Consider the following 26,376-nt stretch of genomic DNA (forward strand, 5'->3'; position numbering starts at 1 on the left):
CCTTGACACATGACACCAGGGAGGGACAACGACACATTTGGGCACAATTTGGACATGTTCACTGTGGGGTGTACTCACTTATGTTGCCAGCTATTTAGACATTAATGGCTGTGTGTTGAGTTATTTTCAGAAGACAGTAAATCTACACTGCTATACAAGCTGTACACTGACTACTCTAAGTTATATCCAAGTTTCATGTCTATAGTGTTGTCCCATGAAAAGATATAATGAAATATTTGCAGAAATGTGAGGGGTGTACTCACTTTTGTGATACACTGTATATATTATAAATTGCTCATATGTGTGTGTGTGTTTGTGGTTCTGTATGAATGTCAGCTGATTGTGGTGGATGATACTCTTTCGTGTTGGTGGTGATTTGTGTTTTCAACGTGACAATGCGATGCAAACAACACTTTTAAAGTCGGGTTACTCAGTTTCAGCTGAGGAGATCTGATCCAGCTCCTGGAAGGTTTGGGACTTTGGGGATCAGTTAAAACTCTCCATGTCCTGTAGAAGAGGCTGAATGCTCAGAAGTGACGTCACAGTAAAGCCAGGATTTGGAATTCGGTTGCTAGGTGACAGATGAAATGGAACGTACGAGGACGGACGCTCAGCGATCGCTCTCCTCTCATCTCTCATCTCTCAGGACGGATTCAACTCAGCAGTGATGTTTTCAAACTTTTCTCTGGATTGTAAGCCAGCTGTTTATGTGGCTGGCATAGCAGCTGCCGTGGTAACCTCTGTTTTTTTTCTTTACAGGTGGCAGCAGCAGCGGAGGAGCAAGAGGCAGCAGGAACGCAAAGTGGACGCTGTCCAAACCGAGGGTCAGTGCACCACCATACACTCCAGCTCTAATAATGATAGTGTCATTTATCAGGTTTAAAGATTAAAGTCGCAGCTATTGTAACACTGGGGAAAGTATGAAATGTATCATCACATTTTGCTCACATTCACTCTGTTTAGTGCTCTTCTTATTGTAATATGTGAAATTTGTAATTGTATGGTAAATTGTAAATATTATTAAGAATTAAGACATCCAGTCAGGTTAATTGCAGCTACTAAGATTGTCTTGAGTGTGTGTGTGGGTGTGTGTGTGTGTGTGTGTGTGTGTGTGTTTGCTTGCCCTGTGATGGACTGATGACCTGTCTAGGGTGTTTTCTACATTTCACCCAGTGAATCTGACCCACCGCTACTCTAATTAGAATAGAAGTGGTGCTAAAACAGACTATGATTAAATGAATGTCACTTAATGACTTTAGACGTCCGGAAGCTACCTGCCCTGGGCTCTGCACCTGTCCCGGCACCTACCTTGGCACCTGCTCCAGCGCCTGCTCCGGCACCTGGCCCAGCACCTAGCTTGGCACCTGCTCCAACGCCTGCCCTGGCACCTGGTCCAGCACCTAGCTTGGCACCTGCTCCAGCGCCTGCTCCGGAACCTGCCTTGGCACCTGCTCCAGTGCCGACCCCGGCACATGGCCCAGCAGTCAGTAATGAGGTATTATTTGGTCACTTAAAAGTCAATTAGAATGAATTATGAGAAATTTTGGTTTAAGTTACACAACTGATTTGGGAGTACTTGTTGCATGCTCTGATATACATACATACTCTAGCTGTATACAGTATTTCTCATTTCACAATCAATAACGTTTTTATAGGAGGACAATCGAAATGACTACTTGAGAGGCAACCAGGCCGGACCTCTGATCCCATACTGGGTAGGTTTCATCTTTCTCAAATCACCACTGGCTCTTAATGTTGTCAAACTACTCGCTAAACTCTATAATATTCTCTCTTTCCAGAATTCAAGATCCAAGAGCGTGAGGAGAAACCAAGTCTTGACTGAAAATAGATTCTCGGACTGGTTCACTGATGGCGAGAAGGTTGTCATCATCAAAATCACATCTTTAAAATGTCTGGTTAATTCTTCCATGGAAAAGTAAAGCTTATGTTCTTTTGTGAACTTCCACAGATTGAGGTGGTGACCTATTATTGTAGGTCATATTGCCTCGGCCCCACCTCTGTACATACATGGACGCTCCTCCGTAATCTTTACAAACCCTACCCTGGGGTAAGTGTCCTGATGATGGGAGAGTCTATAAATATCACACATATGATACAGACATGCTATTAAAAGTCATATTTAATGAACTGCACTAACTCAGACCACTGGATTAGTGTTCTCCCAGTCCCGTTGTTTAACTACCAGAATTTAATATATTATAAATTTGGACCATAAAATGCTCCATAATTTTTGTCTTGCAGCTATCAACCAGACACCTCGGGTGGATAAAGACTACGCTCATCACCAAAGTAAGGCCGATGGATAATGTGTATATTGTTCTACCTTTATTAAGTAATTCTTAACTGACTTTGACTTAAACACTTCATCTGGTGTTTCAGTGCCGGGGAAACCAAATTGCTCAATTGCACCACCACACTGATATAAAGAGGGTCGACACCTTTCTCGTGCCAGGAAACATACTGGTAAGAGCTTCCCTAAAATGTTTAGGTTTATTTTTCAGTCTTAAAAAAATCAAATGAGATTTAACCTGCATTAACCTTTGTGTGTGTTTTGTAGAAAAAGGTTAACGTCGAGGAAAATGGCGTGTGCTGGTCAACAGAGTCCGACAGCACAGAAATCAAAGAGGTTCCAGTGTTCACACCACCGACCACTGGGACATTTTCAGACCTATTCCCACGACATGCACATTAGAGAAGCAGCCGAATAAAAATAAAAAGGTAGGATAAAGATAGTATGTAAACAACAGAAAGCAGTCAATTCTCTGTTGTCTTGTATTAAACTGAAAGCAATACACAGTGCTCTCAATTCAAATGTGATTACTCCAACAAATAGCAAAAAATGGGACAGGAGCATGTTTACCACTTTATCACATCATCCATTCCTTCAACAGCATTAAATAATCATTTGGAAAGAAAAAACAGCAGGTGATTCGGCTTCAAGAAATCATAAAGCTGTAAACAGTATGTTTCTGCTTTGCTGTTGCTCTGTTGAAGTTTTGCTTCATTTTATACTCACAAAATTGGATTGATGCACATAAGTCTGAATACATCATATTTCATAAAGCTCAAGTATCAACAACAAACTGCTAAAATGTCCCCATTTCTAAATCCAATTCTTTTCAGAACGGCGGTGTGTGAAACTACTCCAGGCAATAGATTGACGAAGCGTGTGATGACATCCATACAGATGAATTCCAGGGATTGATCCAAACATGTTTTTGCAATAACAAATAAAAATCTAAAATTATGTGACTGTTTTGTACCTGTGCACTTATTTTATTTATAGTGTTTTTCATTGTACTTACACAATTGAAATGTTTTGCTGTGTATTGTGTAAAATAATTAACATTTGTGTTGCATATACAGTACATGTATTTTGGGACCAAAATTTTACCAAAATTAGAAAAAGAAAACTTATTTCCACACACTGTGACAGTATATAATCTAAGCATATGAGGGTCAAGAGCCTTGCTCAAGGGCCCAACAGTTGCAACCTGGCAGAGGTGGGACTTTAACCAGCAACCCTATGATTACTAGTCCAGTACCTTAACCACTAGACTACAGCTGCCCCTACAGCTGCTTGACTACAACTGATAACAATTTGTCAAAGTCTATTGCATAAATACTTGAATTGAGCAGAGTGACAGTGGAACAGCAGGTACGGTATGTCCCCCAGCACTAGGGGTTTAAACCTCGCCTCCAGGTTATCGTCCTGACATTTGGCATGTTCTTTGCCTGTTGTGAATCACATCCAAGTCTGAATGTGTATATGGAAGTCCTGTGATGGATTTCAGCCCTGAACAAAGATAAATGAATTGTGTTGCATATACATGTATTTTGGGACCAGAAATTTACCAAAATTAAAAACAAAACTTATTTCCACACACTTGTATGCATTTAAATATGTCACAATGCTTAATGAAGACAAAACACAGATGAACACTTTTACTGGTAGTGTTTTGAATTCATCACATCAGTGTTTATTTTATGCTCTAAGAAATCAGCACATGAAAGCCGTGTGTATAGTTTTGATGGAAGAAATCAGTTTTGAGAAGAGAAAACAACGCTTTTGAGTGCTATGTTTAATTCTACAAGATTTGTAGAGTTTTGATAAAGTAAACAACTTAAATTATGCTGAGATTTTCATTGGGAGTGATGATGAACTTTATTAGAGGCACAGTGCTGGTAGGATGTTTTGGAGACAAAGTTAGGGAGGAGAGATTAAAATGGTTTGGGCATGTGAATAGGAGATATGCAACTTATATCTGGAGAAGTTGCTGAGAATGGAGCCACCAATAGGAATAGAAGAAGAAGATCAAGGAGAAGGTTTATGGATGCGGTGAGGTGGTTGGGGTGACAGAGGAGGATGCTCAGGACAGGGCAATATGGAGACGAATGATCCCGTTACAACCCATTCTGGAACAGCCAAAAAAGGAGGAAGAAGTGGACTATTTAGTTTGTGATTAATGTTTTTACAAAAATAAATAAATAAAATGAGTCAAAGTGTCTGGAAGTGTTTGCACGTTTTGGGATAGACTGTAAAATAATAACGTACCTCTGAAAGGCAGCATTTATTGCTTCAAAATCACTTGAAGTGGAAATACAAAATTGTCCATGACTTGTTTTGATAATAAACTTGTGAACTAATGAATCTTGTGTAATGAGTAACTACCGTTTCCTGTCATGAATGTAACCAAAGTGTAAAACATGACGTTAAAATTCTAATAAACAAATAAACAAACTAGTCCAGTACCTTAACCACTAGGCTACAGCTGCTAGACAACTATTGCCCAGCTGAGTGACAGTGGAACAGCAGGTACGGTATGTATTAAACATCGCCTCTAGGTTATCGTCCAGGCATTTGGCATGTTCTTCTAGTGTTCAGGAGTTGTAAACCGCATCTAAGTCTGAATGTGTATATGGATGGTTATTTAAAGTCCTGTGATGGATTTGCACCCTGAACGAAGCTAAATGAAAATAAATGAATGTATAAATGCAAGAGTTCATGAATGAATGTTATTGTTTGTGCATGCAGAGAAACAGATGGACTACAGTCAGTAATTGTAGAACTCCAAAGTGCTCCTATATGAAAGGTGGAGCTGATAAAATGGACAGTGAGTGTAGAAACAAGGAGGTGGTTTTAATGTTATGGCTGATCGTTGTATATATGTATAATTGATCATTTCATTCATTAAGGAAAAAAAGCTATCCCAAACAACCTGGCCCTATGTGAAAAAGTAATCCCCCCTGACATGGTGGTGGTGTGTTAGTGTGTGTTGTGCTGGTATGAGTGGATAAGACACAGTAGCGCTGCTGGAGTTTTTAAACACCTCACTGTCACTGCTGGACTGAGAATAGTCCACCAACCAAAAATATCCAGCCAACAGCGTCACATGGGCAGCGTCCTGTGACCACTGAGTGATTGTCCCTGACTTTACATCTACAAGGTGGACCAACTAGGTAGGAGTGCCTAATAGAGTGGACAGTGAGTGGACACGGTTTTTAAAAACTCCAGCAGCACTGCTGTGTCTTATCCACTCATACCAGCACAACACACACTAACACACCACCACCATGTCAGTGTCACTGCAGTGCTGAGAATCATCCACCTAAATAATATATGCTCTGTGGTGGTCCTGACCATTCAAGAACAGGATTAAAGCAGGCTAAAAAGGTATGTAGAGAAATAAATGGACCACAGTCAGTAATTGTAGAACTATAGAGTGCTTCTATATGGTAAGTGGAGCTGATAAAATAGACAGAGTGTGTATTTATTAATAAGAGATTTTCACAATGTAACTGAGCAGTGGTTTTCAGGTATTCAGGTATTTGCTTCATTTAAATTTTCACCATTTAGCAGATGCTTTTATCCAAAGCAACTTACAGTACTGTGACAGTATACAGTCAGAGCGATTGAGGGTTAAGGGTCTTGCTCAAGGGCCCAACAGTGACAACCTGGCAGAAGTGAGGCTTGAACCAGCAACCCTTTGATTATTAGTCCAGTACTTTAACCACTTGGCTACAACTGTCCTTCCCAAGATAAATAGCACAGTCATATAAATTAATATTCTAAATAAAGTAGGTTGGTGTGATCTTATTACTACTATTTTGTTTAATCAAAATGTTGTTGCAAAGTAGAGCATTAAAATCATTTTAGTTAAAAAAATGAAATGTGGACAACCAGCAACAACCAGCTAGATTATCTACTGGGAGTGGTCTCTTCCAGAATGTCAGTGTCCCTATCCACAGGGCAGTGCATGTCAAGTAATTGGCATTGCTGACAATGGAAATAGGATCATTTATGTGCTGGAGTCTTTATGGTCATTAAAATCTCAACTCAACACCTATGGGAGCGTTTGGACTCGTGTGTTATTGTACCAGGAGAAAGACGCACCTGCAAAATGGGATAAACTGGCCCAATTGCAGAATACTTAACCAAGGTAGAACTGCAGCTAAAGAGCCACAAATACACAGAAAAACTTAAAACTACAAAACTGGCCTAAAGCATTTATCATGGTCAGGTTCACAGCAGGCCTGGTTCTCCCGGAAAACACTGGGTTCAAGGCAGGAATACCCTGGGCACCAATCTATCATAGGGCTATGGCTACCCCATCCTCAGTTTGTTTGTTTGTTTATTAGGATTTAAATGCCATGTTTTACACACTTTGGTTACATTCATGACAGACACGGTAGTTACTTGTTACACAAGATTCATCAGTTCACAAGTTTAATGTCAATCACAGTCATGGACAATTTTGTATCTCCAATTCACCTCACTTACATGTCTGGACTGTGGGAGGAAACCGGAGCACCTGGGGGAAACCCACGCAGACACAGGGAGAACATGCAAACTCCACACAGAAAAGACCCGGACCACCCCACGACAGTGCTACCCACTTAGCCACCCCCCATCCTCAGACATAGTCAGTAATTGTATATTATGTTCATGATCATAGCCTATACTGCATACATTTGTCTATTATGTTCATAGCACCTTAATCTGTATCACCTTAATCTGTATATTATGTCTATAGCACGCCCATCTGTATATCGTGTTTATAGTACATTCAATAATATATTCACCTGTATATCTTGTTCATACCACTGCCCATATCCTGTAAATAATGTATACCGTAGATACCATGTATCCTGCACTTGCTGCTTATTGCACTTCTGGTTAGATGCTAAACTGCATTTCATTGCCACTGCTGAACAAACCATCAAAATCACCACCAAAAAGCTAAAATATAAAAATAGGTCTTTCCTAACTCTATTGTATTAAGTACATTAATGTTGTTGGGAGCAGCGCTGACATACTGGCAATAAGTCTTTTTTATGTGAGCAGGCATGGAAGATTTTATTATTTATTAATTAAAAATACAAAAATAGTCCTTAATATATGTACAGTACAATTATAATATATACATAAGAATAATAATTCTCTATTGTTAAGACCAAGAACAAGGCATTTTTGGAAAATCACAAAAAAACATTGATCAATATTAAACTAATACACTCATTCCTTAGCAGCATTGTCACCCTGTATGTGCAAATTTCCTTGAAGTAAACTTAATTGTAAACCTGAGAAATAATCCAATAACTGATTAGAAAGACTTTTACAGGGAAAACAATAATAGTCTTTGTTCACTGAACCTCCTCCTCTGTATCATCACTGTCAAAAACTTTTTCCTGAGAAGACAGAAAAAAATGGCATTAAAAGTGTGTTTCTTTTAATAAATGTGATAATTAACAAGTAATAAAAACAAATCACTTACATATCCTCCATGGGCATTGACCCAGGGGCTGAAATAGTCATGCATATATTTGGCCCCGAAGCCCAGCACTCGGTTCATGGGGTGACTGTCCAAGGCGTTCAGACGACTGATCACTTCACATGTGAGGGCGATCTCATTCTTCTTTGGGCTCTGTGCAGGTGAACGCACTTCTGGGCTCAGTCTCCCTGTGAATGTCTGGATCACGCATTCAAAGAGGATGTATGACATTGAGGCTTGCAGCTCTTTCTTTAAGGCTTTGTCACTCTCAATCTGTAGACAGATGACACAGAGGGCATTAAATAATATCCTCAGTAAACATTCTGTTTAGGTCAGAGTCAAGAGTACAAAATATCCAAGAAACACAGGTCATCTGAAGTTAGTGTTTTCCAAAATTATAGCTTATATAATGTAATGTAGAATTCACTTTGCCTGCAGGGAATGATTTAAGGATGATTATGAACAATAAACAATGAAGTCATTATTTGACTAGTGCTGACATTTATATTAATGGTAAATGTATATTCAATAGGGATGTAACGATACACTCTACCCACGATGAGATTCACGATACTGGGTTCAACGATACGATTTCTCCCAATTTCTTAAACAAAATTAAATTGAAGACAAATGATGACAAAGTTTCCTTTTATTATTTCTCTTTAATGAAATAAAATACTGTATTTGTGCTTATCTTTTATTTATCTAAATAATGAATGTCCTTTTATTTTTGAGGTAGGTACAAACAATGCAAAACAATGCTGCACATTTCACTTTTTGTATAAAAAAAACTGAAATGACATAAATCCCACATTAAATAAATAAATGAATAACACAAATAAAGAAAGTATCCTCACATAAATAAAGTTGGCTGGAAAATTCCTAACCTGGCAACCATGTAGTGACGTCAACCAGGCGAGGTGAATAGCACCAGTGCCCTCTGCTGTTTAAAGTGAATATGGCTTCATTATACATGTAAACCGATTTGAATTGTTGCACATGTGAATCGATTTTTAACTGTCTTGTGGTGCATCGTTACATACATATCCTAATATTCAACAACTGAAATCTGATATTTGATATTTTGAGAAAAGAGCAGTGACATATATAATTCAAAATTTTCAGAATTTTTAATTTAATCTGTTTTGCATCAGCACACAGCCACTGCTGAACAAACCATCAAAAAGCTAAAATATAAAAATAGGGCTCTGCTAACTCTATTGTATTAACTACATTTATGTTGTTGGGAGGAGCATTGACCTGCTGGCAATATCCTGTTTAATCTTGTAATGCACTGGTAACAGTACTGATGTTTTATATTTAAAAAATATTCCAACTTCTCTGTTCATCTAATTTAACTGTTTTATATTACTGCCACATTTGCTATGTAATGTTTCTCCTATTTAATGAAGCCTAAATTTTTTTGACACTTCAATATATAAGTTTCTATACACTTGCCAGTTAATGATTAAAAGCCATCGTGCTAAGAAAATACAGCCATTTTTACAGTTAAACCGTTATCTGTTGTTTAGCCTGATTATTTCATGCTTATTATAGCAAACTATAAAAAATAACTGTTTGTAAGTACTTTGTTTAGTCTAAATTTTAAAATGCTAATACTTTGGTTAGAAACTAAAAGTAAAATGCAATGTGAAATAAAAGTTAGATATGTTTGAATTTAATCATTTTTAAATCATAATAATAATATATTTTTTGGTAAAATCTAACCTGTTTTTTAATGATAAAATTCAATTAAATGAGTCTGAACACTACACTGTCCTTAAGCCCTTAAGTGTTTTAAATAATAATATACATGGTTTTCAAAACCATTTTTTACTATTATTTTTATTTTTGTTTATATTGTTAAGGACGCACTGCGGTGGAACTGGTAGACTTGGTGTGGCACAGCAAACCTGGTCCAGTCATGAGTCACTATGTGAGAAATTAGCATGTTGTCCTGTGCCATTGTTGTTTTCCTTTAGGTGTTTCAACATCCTCCTCACCTCCCAAATACATAAGATTCAACAAGTAAAATTGTTTTTAAACAATAATTAGGGATGTAACAATGCACCACAAGACAATTAATAATCAATGCGAATATGCCACGACTCAAATCGATTGAGATGTAAAATGAATTAATATTCACTTTAAACAGCAGAGTGCACTGCAGCATTTTGGCTTCCTCAAGACCAAAAATGAAAAAGGTGAGAAGATAATGGACAAAACAAAAACAGTGTGCAGATATTAGTCAAAGCCTTAGTTTATTTATGTGATACTTTCATTATTTGTATTATTCATTGTATTATTTCATATCAGTTTTTTTTTTACACAAAAAGGGAAATGTGCAGCATTGTTTTGCATAGTTTGTACCTACCTCAAAAATAAAAGGACATTCATTATTTAGATAAATAAAAGATAAGCACAAATACAGTATATTTTTAAAGAGAAAAAAAATAAAAGGAAACTTTGTTATAATTTGTCTTCAATTTCATTTTATTTAAAAAAACAAAACAAAAAAAAACGGGAAAACATCAGGAAAAAAACGTTATTGTGAACCCAGTATCGTAAATCGCATCGCAGCGTGGTTGGAGTGTATCGTTACATCTCTAACAATATTATTTGATTTTTGATATTGTGATGTAAGAGCAGTGACAAATTTTTATCCGTTTTGCTTCAGTACACAGTTGCTGCTAACTGTATATCATTTAAAAAGCTAAAATAGAAAGATCTGTCTCTGCCAACAGTGTTTTATTAACTACATTAAATGTTGTTGGGTGGAGTTTTGTAATCTTATTTAATCTTGTAATGCACTATTATCTATTGTTCTGGCTACTCTAAATTGACCCTAAATGTAAATGAGTAATTGAATGTTGCCCGGTGATGAATTAGCACTGTACTGTAAATCTGTTTTATTCATTTATTTTACATAAACTGAAAAAATTAGCATAAAATAAAACCTAGAGATTAACTCTAATAAATCATTAAAGATCCTTTAAATGATGTGTAATCAAAAACAGCATGTACATAGGTATAAATTAATAATTGACAGTCATGGAAACTAACCAACAACAAAAAAAAGACCTTTATTTTAGACTAGTAAATCTAATCATATTTTTTGTGTCAGTAAATTCTTGTGCTTAAAAAGAATACATCAGAAATGTTTATTTAGCTAAAAATATAAAATTAAATTGTTAAACTTAGATTTAGATTTAGATCTTGTGAACTTTTGTAATGAAAAAACATTTTCAATAATCACTTATAGCAAACACTGAAACATAATTTACTTAGTTTGTCATTTAGCAGACGCTTTCATCCAAAAAGACCTACAATTGTGACTGCGTACAATTAGAGCTCGAACCAGCAACCTTTTTATTACTAGTCCAGTACCTTAACCATTGAGCTACCACAGCCCTATAAGAACATTAATAAGTTATATATAAGAATGTTTTATGCGTATATAGCTGTTATAAAATGACTCAGGACTTACCTTCGCATTAAGTTTGTCTCCTTCTTCCCGAAGTATTTGAACTATTTTCTCTACAATATCTGAGAACAAAAAAAATAAGGATTAGACAATTGACAGTAGCTAATTCAAACTATTTTAAACTATTGAAATTCTAGTTTACAAATGTTGTGTTATTTGCACTGTAAATTCTATTTTTTGTCTTTACAATTGTGTATTTTTGCATTCATAAAAAATGTTTTTATTTTTCTGGAGAAATTCCTTCAGAAATAGTGTAGAAAGTGTGTAATCAGGAAAACAAAAAAATTCATGGTGGTAAGCAAAATTAAAAAAACATGTATAGATTTTTTTTCTTAGATAATTGTAAATAGTGAAAACTGAATAGAGTAAACAGAGACAAAGCCAAAACTTACGGGAAAAAAATACTTTTTCTTTCTTGCATGATATGACTACTCTTTTTTTTTAATTGAGAAGTATATGAGTAGTCATAATTCACTAATTGTAATTGATTAAATAGAAGCAAAAATAAATTATACTACTGTATATTAAATAAAAAAAACAGAAAATGATTATGCATAAGCACTGTGTTTTGGAGATCATGCAGAACATTTATGTCAATTTAAACAAGAATTAACTGCAGATCCAATATAATCTCTTTACTGAAAGTTATTTTGATTAGGGATGTCCCGATCACGTTTTTTTGTTCCCAATACCGATCCCGATTATTAATTTTGATCCCGATACCGAGTCTCAAACCGATACTTGTATTTTCTAGATATTGTCTAGATCAGTGGTTCTCAAACTGTGGTACGCGTACCACTGGTGGTACGTGAAGCAGCACGAGGTGGTACGCCAGATAATCTCGGAAAAGTAATTATATGCACCGAAAAAATAAATAATTTAATAATTATAAATAAATAAAAAAATGAAACAAAATGTGGAAATTACTAATAAAATCTGTTTCAAAGTTCTTATAATTCTGTTTTAATAAAATCAGTTTAATTAAAACGAATGTGTTTTTAAAAATATTCGGGGCTACGCAGCCACCGTACTTCATTACATCTATACTTCACGTTCGCGGTTTCCATCTCGAAATTTCAGAAAAGTTATCAGAAAAGTTATCAGTAAAGTTATCAGTAGCTCTCTCGCTTTTATCAGAGCAGATCTGCGTTTGAATCTCACTGATCTCGTTCCTGACATCACGAGGCTGCTCCGCTAAACAGGCGCACTCACTGAAATGGTCAGTGGTAACTGCAGATATACTAGTGATGAGTCGTTCGCGAACGATCCGATTCTATTGAACGGATCTTTGAAATGAACGAAAGGAACCGAGTCTTTTATTTCTGCGCAGTTCTTATCGGCTGTAATCCACCCATTCAGCTTCACATCAGTAGAGGGAATTAATCGTAAATTGTAATAAGAGCTGTTTATTGTCGATATTCAAATCCGAAACACTTTCAGTATCACGGAGAGCGAGACACACACACACACACACACACACACACACAGAGAGAGAGAGAGAGAGAGAGCTAGTAGTATAATGGCAAATAATTGAGAAATAAACTATAAACTTGTTTAATTGTGTTAAATCTGATTATTTCATGGCGCTTATGTTTTAAAGCAGAAACAAACAGTCGCATCTCTGCACAAGAGAGGATTTTTCTGAAACTTAATGCGATGCAACCACAGTCTGTCTCTTCTCTGTAGTTTTTTTCCTTTTGAAGTAACTTTTTTTTCTCGTTTAAGTGTTGTTTGAATTAGGAATTCATTTAAGGCAAGGTAGCAAAATTTGATATTAATATCGGGGGTGTCTTATAGTTTACCCAGTAGCGCCTCCCGAAGAACGAAGAGCCATTTCTTTGAACGTCTCTTTAAAAGGAACCGAGCCAAAAGATCCGGCTCCCTTCAAGAAGCCATAATTCCCACCACTAATATATACACACACACCTAATTAATGTGTGCCATATGTGGTTCTGTGATGAGAAACGTAGGTGGTACTTGGAAGTTTTGGTTTGATAATGGGTGGTACTTGGTCTAAAAAGTTTGAGAACCACTGGTCTAGATAATAACTGGATAATACTGTTCACACAGTGCACACTTCAAGTACATTACAGTTATTCACATTAATCCAATGTATATGTTTAACAACTAAATAGCTCTGCAGTGCTGAAGGGAAAAATGCTGCATCCAAGCTATTGGCTTAATGTTTTTGTATTTTTACAAAATCAATCAAAATGAGTGAGATAATTACAGTTTTACTTTAAACTTTACATTCGAAGAAAAAAAATCTGTTTAATGCAGTGATGCACTAAAAATGAACAGAAATCTGTGTAGCAGCTTAACTTGAATATAAGAAAATAAGTTACTTAAAAGCATTACAGTAAAACCTGAAATGGAAAGGCTCTTTTGTTATGAAGGAAAGCCAGTTCTTAAAGTGCTTGTATTGTGACAAGGGTTTGATGGACGTTTGTACACGAAGTGAGTGTGTTTTGACCCTTTAGGCCTTCCATAGAACATGAAACAGCATGCTTGACTCAACTGTTGGCTATTCGGTACCGTAACAGAAGTTAATAAAGTGTTCTGCTCCCGACAATATGTGAATATACCGTGTATTTATTTCTTTATTAAACGAGTGCATCACTACGTTGTTTCGTAAACCGGAGTGATCCTTAACTCACACACCATATAAACAGTAAAATTCTACAGTAATGAACGCAGCTCTGCTACTACCGGCTCGTGAAGCGCTCACAGTGCAGACATTACACTTCACTGTTGGACTTGTTTTACCTTCCAGTTTAAACTATTTCCACACACTGGACATGCTGACGTAAAACAAAAGATCGGGATTAAGATCGGGTTTAATAAAGCCGATTCCGATCAATTAAAAAATGCCTTGATCGGCCCCGATCCCGATCTTTGAGATCGGATCGGGACATCCCTAATTTTGATTGATATTTATTAAACCAAGAATTATGAATTTTAAAAATGAACACAGTCTTTATCCTGGCCAGCAGGGCCGGTGCTAGGGAATCTTGTGATTAATAAGAATTCAACATCAGAAATATTTATTCAAACATAAATATTATCCAGAGTTTTTATTTTTCATTTTATTTATCCTGGACAGGGTCGCAGTGGATCTGTATCCATTAGAACACTACACAGAGCACCAATCCATTCCATCACAGGGCATAGTCAATCATGTAGTGTGTTGATGGCCGGCCGGCCAGTAGCACTGCTGAGATTTAATCCCAGATGTTAAGGGCGCTGGGTCAGCGTAACAGACCACTGTGCCACCCAAGCGCTAGTCTTTGTTTTCTTACGTACTCTACATACAACTTATTAAGATTCAGCCTGCAGCACAAACAAGCCAAGTCATATTTGAGTTTCAAACAAAACAAAATTAAAAAGGATCTAAAAAAGACTTACCATCACTATCAGTTTCTATGCCATCAGAGATTAAATCAAACGTATCAGTAATCTTAGTCAGTGCTTCTACAACGTCTTCCACATGGTCTTCATCTGAACCTGTTAGAATGAACAGTAATGAGCTGTTACACAGTGAGTCATGATCATGTGTAAAATATATTCAGGACCTACCCACTCTGAACAATCCTAAAAGCATTATAAACATTATATAACACTCACATGAGTCAGCAGCTGCACACCGCCTCTGGTTTTCTTCCTCCGGAATGTCGTCATTTTTTGCTGGCCGAACACAACTGATTAACTTCCAAAATTTGAGTTTTCTCTTTTTCTTTGATTTAGGACGGTTCTGTGGTTCTTTAGTCGAAATGTCCTTTGCCTTCTCCACACCATTTTTCTCAGGGATCAGAATGTGTGCAGTTCCTTTTTTCTGTGTGTAAGCCAGAAGCAGCCTGTACTCTATGGAGTCTTTGGAAATATTGGCATTCCCCTTCGTCTCATCTCTAGGTACAAAAAAAAGAAAATTATTAATCATGAATGCAATTACTAATCTGACTGGAGTTATTTGTCAGGATGACAAATCTCACGCTGCTTTAATTTATTGGTGCCTCTAGGGATGATATCAAACTGTAATGTTTAAAAGAGAAAACATATTATTATATGCTCTTTTATACTGAAATGAGCTTTAAAAGAACGGCACTAGATATTTCATTTTGATCGGGGCACATAAATGTATTTTTTTATATCTAACTTTGTGTTATTGTCTTCCATACAGTTGCAGGTTTAAATCACTGTAAAACTTAACTTAAGTTATATTTACTTATTTAACAAAATCCTAGATCAGCCGTATCTTGTGTTCTCATTGGCTGTTCGACACCGCACTCCTTGCCAGTCAGCCGACTCGGATCCAGATATTCAACTTGTTAAAAATTTCATTTCAGTCCCCAAACACTCGGCGAGCCACTCGGATCGAGTTGTTGGGTAGCTCACACACAGCAATTGAGAGCCGAGTTACGATCGCTGAGCGAATGCTGAGTTGCTCCCGAGCCGGGAACTAGGCATAATGTTCTAATGTAGTGTCAAGATCATGATATACAGTGTATCACAAAAGTGAGTACACCCCTCACATTTCTGCAAATATTTCATTATATCTTTTCATGGGACAACACTATAGACATGAAACTTGGATATAACTTAGAGTAGTCAGTGTACAACTTGTATAGCAGTGTAGATTTACTGTCTTCTGAAAATAACTCAACACACAGCCATTAATGTCTAAATGGCTGGCAACATAAGTGAGTACACCCCACAGTGAACATGTCCAAATTGTGCCCAAAGTGTCAATATTTTGTGTGACCACCATTATTATCCAGCACTGCCTTAACCCTCCTGGGCATGGAATTCACCAGAGCTGCACAGGTTGCTACTGGAATCCTCTTCCACTCCTACATGATGACATCACGGAGCTGGTGGATGTTAGACACCTTGAACTCCTCCACCTTCCACTTGAGGATGCGCCACAGGTGCTCAATTGGGTTTAGTCCATCACCTTTACCTTCAGCTTCCTCAGCAAGGCAGTTGTCATCTTGGAGGTTGTGTTTGGGGTCGTTATCCTGTTGGAAAACTGCCATGAGGCCCAGTTTTCGAAGGGAGGGGATCATGCTCTGTTTCAGAATGTCACAGTACATGTTGGAATTCATGTTTCCCTCAATGAACTGCAGCTCCCCAGTGCCAGCAACACTCATGCAGCCCAAGACCATGATGCTACCACCACCATGCTTGACTGTAGGCAAGATACAGTTGTCTTGGTACTTCTCACCAGGGCGCCGCCACACATGCTGGACACCATCTGAGCCAAACAAGTTTATCTTGGTCTCGTCAGACCACAGGGCATTCCAGTAATCCATGTTCTTGGACTGCTTGTCTTCAGCAAACTGTTTGCGGGCTTTCTTGTGCGTCAGCTTCCTTCTGGGATGACGACCATGCAGACCGAGTTGATGCAGTGTGCGGCGTATGGTCTGAGCACTGACAGGCTGACCTCCCACGTCTTCAACCTCTGCAGCAATGCTGGCAGCACTTATGTGTCTATTTTTTAAAGCCAACCTCTGGATATGACGCCGAACACGTGGACTCAACTTCTTTGGTCGACCCTGGCGAAGCCTGTTCCGAGTGGAACCTGTCCTGGAAAACCGCTGTATGACCTTGGCCACCATGCTGTAGATCAGTTTCAGGGTGTTAGCAATCTTCTTATAGCCCAGGCCATCTTTGTGGAGAGCAACAATTCTATTTCTCACATCCTCAGAGAGTTCTTTGCCATGAGGTGCCATGTTGAATATCCAGTGGCCAGTATGAGAGAATTGTACCCAAAACACCAAATTTAACAGCCCTGCTCCCCATTCACACCTGGGACCTTGACACATGACACCAGGGAGGGACAACGACACATTTGGGCACAATTTGGACATGTTCACTGTGGGGTGTACTCACTTATGTTGCCAGCTATTTAGACATTAATGGCTGTGTGTTGAGTTATTTTCAGAAGACAGTAAATCTACACTGCTATACAAGCTGTACACTGACTACTCTAAGTTATATCCAAGTTTCATGTCTATAGTGTTGTCCCATGAAAAGATATAATGAAATATTTGCAGAAATGTGAGGGGTGTACTCACTTTTGTGATACACTGTACATACATGACCTTGTTTCCTATAAAATCAGAAATGTCTGTCTAGGTGGGAATAATCAGATCAATACTGATTTTGGAGAATAACAAAATAAAAATCATCATTGTGGTAAACAGTAACTCATAAAAATACATTTGTAAGCACCACCTGTAAAAGATTATCTAGGGGGTGAAAGGACTTCAAAATACCCAGAAAAGAAACTCACAGGGACATGAGAAGGAACATCATAAACATCATACAAGGAATATGTTTGTGCCAAATTAGTGAGCTGACTACTGCCTACCTAGGCAGCTGCTTAAGTAGAGAGGATGACTAATAAGTCATGGACTTATAAGACAGGATATTCAAAGTCCCCATTCTATCACAGCTATATTCAGCCAGTAAGACAGTTTTATGATCACAATAGCTGAGGAAATGGGATGTGGATATGTTTATCACACTGACTAACCTATTTATACACAACCTCTAATAAGGTATTTAAGAGCCACATCAGTTCAAATAGTTAGAATTTGTCATTTAAATGTTATCGTCCATGATATCTGTTTTAGTCAAACAAATACCACTATAAATTTTACCATTTAGAATCCATGTGAATACCTGGCTCTGTGTTGATTTCACTACCAGATTTAGGTAAGCTAGTTAATATTAAACTTTATTTGTAATTTTACTGACTGTAGTTTTTTTTTTCCATAAAAAAATCCAGTTGTTTTAATATATTAATTGAAAATACATTTTACTGTGCCATATTTCTAGTAAAACAACATGAGGTTTGAACCCAGTGGACAAGTTTATGGTCAGGTGTTTACATATGTTTACAATAGATTTATATTCTTAATTTATTTATATGTATTTATGTAGGTCTTACTTTGGCAAGAAAAGTCTTCCACTTGCATACCTTTACTGTGTTTCGTATTTTTTGATGTCATGATTATTATGGTAAAAACTTGACATAGGTGTAGTATGTATGTCCAACTTGCACTAAAGTTTTACTATGACATTTACATGTACATCATTTCAACATAAATAAAAGTGTATGCATTAGTATGTCTAACAACAAAGCTACTGCAAACTGTAGGTTAGTCTCTTTAAGGTAACATGATTTGTTATGCAAATAAATAAATGAAACTACTAAAGAATAGAATTTCTTGTGTGATGTTGACATATGCAACAGTCCCACAAAATTGGATAATTTAAATGTTTAAAAAACATTTGGTATAATAATACAGATGTGTTGGTGACCCGATAATTGAATTAAAAGGGACAGCTATTCAAATCCAAAATATCTAAAGAATTAACAGCTTCCAATAAAAATGTTGGATGCAATACCAGTATGGTATTAAAACTCTTTCAAAGCCATGTAGTTTAAAAAAAAGACTAAAAGGTTTCAGTCCCGGTAGTGTACTTAATGTTATGAGGCTTATTTAATTCACACAAAATCAGTTAAGGATTGGAAACACAACCTTGTATGAAAGATTATTGGTACTTACAGTAGAACCAAAAAGATTCATTACATTGTTTAGAAAATTTAAACCAAAAAGTTACCAAAAAAACTTTGAACAATAAATAATGTGTAAATAAATAATGTGTACAGATTTCATTATAATAACAATATGAAATTTGTTGATACATTATTGTATGCACTTTTATATATTGTCGTATTTGAATGTTTTTGTTGTCATGTGTCGTATGTTAAGATATTTGTTATTATAATAAAAATGTCTACGCATAGGGATTGATTGTTATTGTTATTAACAGATAAAATAAATATACATGTACTAGTTACTAGTCGTACTAGTTTTGCGCATGCGCATTAGATACTCTACACTGTGCTATGCCCTGGCATGTCCAGTCACTGCTTTAGTCGAAATTAAGCTAATAAAAGTCATATTAATATTAACATTTCACCGGTATGTTTTAGTCAGAGAACACATTTCAAAACCTATAAACAGGTTTGTTATTTAAATATTAAATATAAATATAAAAATGTATGAGGCATTTTCCTACTTGAACTTTTAGGCAATTTTAGGCAACTAAATTGGTTTTACCGCTGTTAAATACAGAATCAATTCTAAAAATGTAAGCTATTATAATAAGTGTACACAATGTTGTATGTAGTATATAAATGTATTGTACTTACGTAGTTGCTTGTAACGATTCGTCTTCCATGATAGTTTGACTACTTCTGCTCTGCTGTAAGAAGCACTACACACTTATTTTAAAGCCAAATGCCAACGTCATTCCGTGGGCGGAGCTAAACAGCTGTTTACAGAGTTCAGTGTGCGCGTCAACTATTTAGTTCCCCTAACCAGCAAGTCACAGTAGAGAGAGAGTGTGTGTGTGTTATGTTATAAACATATACAGTGTATCACAAAAGTGAGTACACCCCTCACATTTCTGCAAATATTTCATTATATCTTTTCATGGGACAACACTATAGACATGAAACTTGGATATAACTTAGAGTAGTCAGTGTACAGCTTGTATAGCAGTGTAGATTTACTGTCTTCTGAAAATAACTCAACACACAGCCATTAATGTCTAAATAGCTGGCAACATAAGTGAGTACACCCCACAGTGAACATGTCCAAATTGTGCCCAAATGTGTCGTTGTCCCTCCCTGGTGTCATGTGTCAAGGTCCCAGGTGTAAATGGGGAGCAGGGCTGTTAAATTTGGTGTTTTGGGTACAATTCTCTCATACTGGCCACTGGATATTCAACATGGCACCTCATGGCAAAGAACTCTCTGAGGATGTGAGAAATAGAATTGTTGCTCTCCACAAAGATGGCCTGGGCTATAAGAAGATTGCTAACACCCTGAAACTGAGCTACAGCATGGTGGCCAAGGTCATACAGCGGTTTTCCAGGACAGGTTCCACTCGGAACAGGCTTCGCCAGGGTCGACAAAAGAAGTTGAGTCCACGTGTTCGGCGTCATATCCAGAGGTTGGCTTTAAAAAATAGACACATGAGTGCTGCCAGCATTGCTGCAGAGGTTGAAGACGTGGGAGGTCAGCCTGTCAGTGCTCAGACCATACGCCGCACACTGCATCAACTCGGTCTGCATGGTCGTCATCCCAGAAGGAAGCTGACGCACAAGAAAGCCAGCAAACAGTTTGCTGAAGACAAGTAGTCCAAGAACATGGATTACTGGAATGCCCTGTGGTCTGACGAGACCAAGATAAACTTGTTTGGTTCAGATAGTGTCCAGCATGTGTGGCGGCGCCCTGGTGAGAAGTACCAAGACAACTGTATCTTGCCTACAGTCAAGCATGGTGGTGGTAGCATCATGGTCTTGGGCTGCATGAGTGTTGCTGGCACTGGGGAGCTGCAGTTCATTGAGGGAAACATGAATTCCAACATGTACTGTGACATTCTGAAACAGAGCATGATCCCCTCCCTTCGAAAACTGGGCCTCATGGCAGTTTTCCAACAGGATAACGACAGCAAACACAATCTCCAAGATGACAACTGCCTTGCTGAGGAAGCTGAAGGTAAAGGTGATGGACTAAACCCAATTGAGCACCTGTGGCGCATCCTCAAGTGGAAGGTGGTGGAGTTCAAGGTGTCTAACATCCACCAGCTCCGTGATGTCATCATGGAGGAGTGGAAGAGGATTCCAGTAGCAACCTGTGCAGCTCTGGTGAATTCCATGCCCAGGAGGGTTAAGGCAGTGATAATAATGGTGGTCACACAAAATATTGACACTTTGGGCACAATTTGGACATGTTCACTGTGGGGTGTACTCACTTATGTTGCCAGCCATTTAGACATTAATGGCTGTGTGTTGAGTTATTTTCAGAAGACAGTAAATCTACACTGCTATACAAGTTGTACACTGACTACTCTAAGTTATATCCAAGTTTCATGTCTATAGTGTCGTCCCATGAAAAGATATAATAAAATATTTGCAGAAATGTGAGAGGTGTACTCACTTTTGTGATACACTGTATATACAGGGGTTGGACAAAATAACTGAAACACCTGGTTTTAGACCACAATAATTTATTAGTATGGTGTAGGGCCTCCTTTTTCGGCCAATACAGCGTCAATTCGTCTTGGAAATGACATATACAAGTCCTGCACAGTGGTCAGAGGGATTTTAAGCCATTCTTCTTGCAGGATAGTGGCCAGGTCACTACGTGATGCTGGTGGAGGAAAACGTTTCCTGACTCGCTTCTCCAAAACACCCCAAAGTGGCTCAATAATATTTAGATCTGGTGACTGTGCAGGCCATGGGAGATGTTCAACTTCACTTTCATGTTCATCAAACCAATCTTTCACCAGTCTTGCTGTGTGTATTGGTGCATTGTCATCCTGATACACGGCACCGCCATTGGATGCACATGGTCCTCCAGAATGGTTCGGTAGTCCTTGGCAGTGATGCGCCCATCTAGTACAAGTATTGGGCCAAGGGAATGCCATGATATGGCAGCCCAAACCATCACTGATCCACCCCCATGCTTCACTCTGGGCATGCAACAGTCTGGGTGGTACGCTTCTTTGGGGCTTCTCCACACCGTAACTCTCCCGGATGTGGGGAAAACAGTAAAGGTGGACTCATCAGAGAACAATACATGTTTCACATTGTCCACAGCCCAAGATTTGCGCTCCTTGCACCATTGAAACCGACGTTTGGCATTGGCACGAGTGACCAAAGGTTTGGCTATAGCAGCCCGGCCGTGTATATTGACCCTGTGGAGCTCCCGACGGACAGTTCTGGTGGAAACAGGAGAGTCGAGGTGCACATTTAATTCTGCCGTGATTTGGGCAGCCGTGGTTTTATGTTTTTTGGATACAATCCGGGTTAGCACCCGAACATCCCTTTCAGACAGCTTCCTCTTGCGTCCACAGTTAATCCTGTTGGATGTGGTTTGTCCTTCTTGGTGGTATGCTGACATTACCCTGGATACCGTGGCTCTTGATACATCACAAAGACTTGCTGTCTTGGTCACAGATGCGCCAGCAAGACGTGCACCAACAATTTGTCCTCTTTTGAACTCTGGTATGTCACCCATAATGTTGTGTGCATTGCAATATTTTGAGCAAAACTGTGCTCTTACCCTGCTAATTGAACCTTCACACTCTGCTCTTACTGGTGCAATGTGCAATTAATGAAGATTGGCCACCAGACTGGTCCAATTTAGCCATGAAACCTACCACACTAAAATGACAGGTGTTTCAGTTATTTTGTCCAACCCCTGTATATATATATATATATACTATAAACCAGTGCGGAATAAGAATCGGCAGTAAGAGAACACATCTCATCTCTCAGGAGCGTGGAGTGAGACAGGGCTGCTGTTTAAGTCCAACTCTATTTAATATCTATATTAATGAATTGGCCTCCATGTTAGAGCACTCAGCCACGCCCGGTCTTACTCTACACGACTCAGAGATTAAACTCCTGCTGTATGCAGATGATCTGGTCCTGCTATCCCCCAGCGCCCAGGATCTCCAGCACAAACTGGACCTGCTGCAGCAGTACAGTCAGACCTGGGCCCTGACTGTCAACCTCAAAAAGACTAAAATTATGACCTTCCAGAAAAGAGCCAGATCTCAGGGAACCAAACACACATTTAAATTAGGACATCATGAAATTGAGCACACTAAAGATTATACTTACCTCGGACTAAACATCAGCTCCACAGGAAACTTTAACCCGGCAGTAAACGAACTGAGAGAAAAAGCTCGCAGGGCCTTCTATGCCATAAAACGTCAAACATTCATAGAAATTCCGATTAGAATTTGGCTTAAAATTTTTGAATCAACAATTGAACCGATTGCTCTATATGGCAGTGAAGTTTGGGGTTCGCTTACACACCATCAATTCCGTAATTGGGACAAACATCCATTAGAGACCCTGCACACAGAGTTCTGTAAAAGCATCCTAAAGGTGCACAGACACACCACGAACAATGCGTGCAGGGCAGAATTAGGCCGATTTCCTCTAATTATAAACATACAGAGAAGAGCAATCAACTTCTGGAACCATCTAAATGAGAGCGACCCCCAATCTTATCATTATAAAGCCCTGAAACACCAAGAGCTGAGCAAACATACCAGTCCCCTGATCCAACTGGTCCTGAGTCACTACACCGATACACCAGTAACACACACAGACACTCTAATAACACACACAGATACACCACTAACACACAAAGATACACAACTAACACACACAGACACTGTAATAACACTCCGACACACCACTAACACACACTAACACAATAAAGACTCAGGAACAGGAGAAATCTGTAAACCCAATTAGAATAAACCAAATTACACAAAAACTAAATATCTGAATTATTGGGAAACTGAAACTAAAACTCAAAGTAAAATACAGTGTTATTTGGCCCTAAACAGACACTACAGTGCAGCAGATTATCTAAGCACAGTATCCGACCCTAAATTAAGAAACACCCTGACGAGGTACAGACTGAGCGCACACAACCTGGCCGTAGAGACGGGGCGACACACCCGGTCCTGGCTGCCCCGGGAGGAGAGGTTGTGTCAGCACTGCACTCTCAGTACAGTAGAGACGGAGCTGCACTTCCTCACCCAGTGTACCAAGTACCACCACATCCGCTCCCAATTCTTCCCTAAATTTAACAACATCATCCCCAACTTCACCTCCCTCCCAGACCCCGACAAACTGCCCCACCTACTGAGGGGGAGCACAGAGAGAGCTGCACACTAGCAGCACTCTATACACACACCTGCCACCAGGTGAGGGACAGTGGGTGACCATGTCTCATACACACACACACACACACACGCACACACAAACTGATCGTTTTTACTACCTTATTAATGTAAATATTATAATTTGTATTGTTATTATTTTGCACTGTTTTAATTAATTATTTTGTTCTGTTTTTTTTGCACATGTAACTGCTCTGTATATTTTTGTTCTTTCTTATTTTTTATATTTCCCTGTAACTTGCTTTGGCAATACGAATGTCCTTATTTGTCATGCCAATAAAGCTTCTTTTAAGTTTGAGTGTGTGTGTGCGTGCGTGTGTGTGTATGCGTGCTGTGTACGTTCCGTCATGTCCCAGGTTTAATCCTTTGATTACGGTTAACTACATTGTTTTTCGTTTATCTACCAGGTATTTGATGGCAATTGTGTTGCTTAGTTTGGATTGTTGTCATGTCCAGATTGTGTTCCTTCCACTGTGACTCAGCGCCTACTGCAGGTCTTGTGTCGTTAGTTTCACTTTTGATGTCAGTGGGTGTGTTCGAAAACCTAGGGAGCTGCCTTGCTGTCTTACTGTCTACATAGGCAGCTGACTTAGTAGAGAGGATTCTAATAAGTCAGTGACTTATAAGGCAGGTTATTCTAACGCGCTACTTAGCGATTCCATCGGGTTTCGCATTTCGCGTTTAGCATTTAGCATCTTTTCATTAAAACCAATAAACTGAGGTAGAACAGCACGCTAACTAATATAACATCTTCCTTCATGTACCGATAATGGTTAAATTTCCTGACAAGCCCGAACTTGCAAATAAAAACACTCGGTACAAATTTATACAAGTTAAAAATCAGTAATATTTTATTTACGTTTGAAAATAACTCCATTCGTTTCCCCGCCCCGTCAGCCATGTTTATTTTTCTGTGAGAGAAGAGCACCCGACCCGCAATGAATTCTGAACAATGAAAGTTGCTGAATCCCTCAGTTGCTTGAATTGTACACACCGATCAACCATAACATTCAAACCACCTCCTTGTTTCCACTCGCTGTCCATTTTATCAGCTCCACTTAACACTTATTGTAGAACATAAGCACTTTGTAGTTCTACAATTACTGACTGTAGTCCATCTGTTTCTCTGCATGCTTTGTTAGCCCCCTTTCATGCTGTTCTTCATTGGTCAGGACACTCCCAGGACCACTACAGAGTAGGTATTATTTAGGTGGTGGATCATTCTCAGCACTGCAGTGACACTGACATGGTGGTGGTGTGTTAGTGTGTGTTGTGCTGGTGTGAGTGGATCAGACACAGCAGCGCTGCTGGAGTTTTTAAACACCTCTCTGTCACTGCTGGACTGAGAATAGTCCACAAACTAAAAATATATCCAGCCAACAGCGCCCTGTGGGCAGCGTCTTGTGACCACTGATGAAGATCTCAAAGATGACCAACTCAAACAGCAGCAATAGATGAGCAATCGTCTCTGACTTTACATCTACAAGGTGGACCAACTATGTAAGACTGTCTAATAGAGTGGACAGTGAGTGAGTGGAGTGGAAAGTAAGTAGAGAAATAGATGGACTACAGTCAGTAATTGTCGAACTACAAAGTGCTTCTATATGGTAAGTGGAGCTGATAAAATGGACAGTGAGTGTAGAAACAAGGAGGTGGTTTTAATGTTATGGCTGATCAGTGTATGGTCACAATTGTAAGTCGCTTTGAGGAGAAGTGTCAACCAAACACCATAAATGTACATTAACACATACAGCTAGTTTAATTGTCCTCATTAAAAAGTACATAGAACAGTGCTTTTTTTTTTACCAAGATCGGAATTAACAACTGTTGCCTAATGCTGAAAGAGAACTTGTTCTGATGGTCAGATGTGTTTTAGAAATTACCAAAAGACAGGCCTACCCCTGATGGCCCTGAAGCAGGGGGTTTTGAAATCTAAAATAAGTCTCCTGAAAAAGATTCCACACGTTTGGTCATGCTCTTAGAATAAATATGACTATGGTAGGAGAGAAACAAGCAGCCACTCAAAAAGTGGTACTGAACAACATAAAAGCAACAGGAACAAAAGTTACTTAGTAAACAATAAGCATTTAACTGAGTTCTTCCTGTGTGGAGTTTCCATGTTCTCCCTGTGTCCATGTGGGTTTTTCCCGGAAGCTCCGGTTTCCTCCCACAGTCCAACGACATGCAGTCAGATAAGTAAAATTACCCTTAGGTGTGCTTGTGTGTGTGTGCGTGCATGCGTGTGTTTACCCTGTGATGGACTTGCGACCATGCCTTTCGCCTGGTGAATTGTACCCATCGTGACCCTGAT

General features: G+C 38.6%; 2 protein-coding genes across 2 annotated transcripts; one reads left to right on the forward strand and one right to left on the reverse strand.

Annotated features, from left to right (window-relative positions):
• The first annotated feature begins 658 nt into the window (after positions 1-658).
• On the forward strand, positions 659-3,244 carry LOC134324658 (uncharacterized). The gene is made up of 9 exons (XM_063006572.1): positions 659-824; positions 1,260-1,495; positions 1,656-1,715; positions 1,800-1,880; positions 1,970-2,068; positions 2,263-2,310; positions 2,401-2,484; positions 2,579-2,739; positions 3,145-3,244. Exons 1-8 carry the CDS (start codon positions 668-670, stop codon positions 2,711-2,713), a joined length of 900 nt encoding a protein of 299 aa, XP_062862642.1. The 5' UTR covers positions 659-667; the 3' UTR covers positions 2,714-2,739; positions 3,145-3,244.
• Positions 3,245-7,372: 4,128 nt separating this feature from the next.
• Positions 7,373-19,580, reverse strand: LOC134324662 (uncharacterized). Its single transcript, XM_063006584.1, has 6 exons — positions 19,502-19,580; positions 14,902-15,182; positions 14,683-14,781; positions 11,281-11,339; positions 7,797-8,066; positions 7,373-7,710 (listed from the first exon to the last, which is right to left on the reverse strand). Exons 1-6 carry the CDS (start codon positions 19,528-19,530, stop codon positions 7,666-7,668), a joined length of 783 nt encoding a protein of 260 aa, XP_062862654.1. The 5' UTR covers positions 19,531-19,580; the 3' UTR covers positions 7,373-7,665.
• Between the last annotated feature and the right edge of the window lie 6,796 nt (positions 19,581-26,376).

The sequence above is a fragment of the Trichomycterus rosablanca genome, chromosome 1 (genome assembly GCF_030014385.1).
Source record: "Trichomycterus rosablanca isolate fTriRos1 chromosome 1, fTriRos1.hap1, whole genome shotgun sequence".
NCBI classification, from domain to species: domain Eukaryota; kingdom Metazoa; phylum Chordata; class Actinopteri; order Siluriformes; family Trichomycteridae; genus Trichomycterus; species Trichomycterus rosablanca.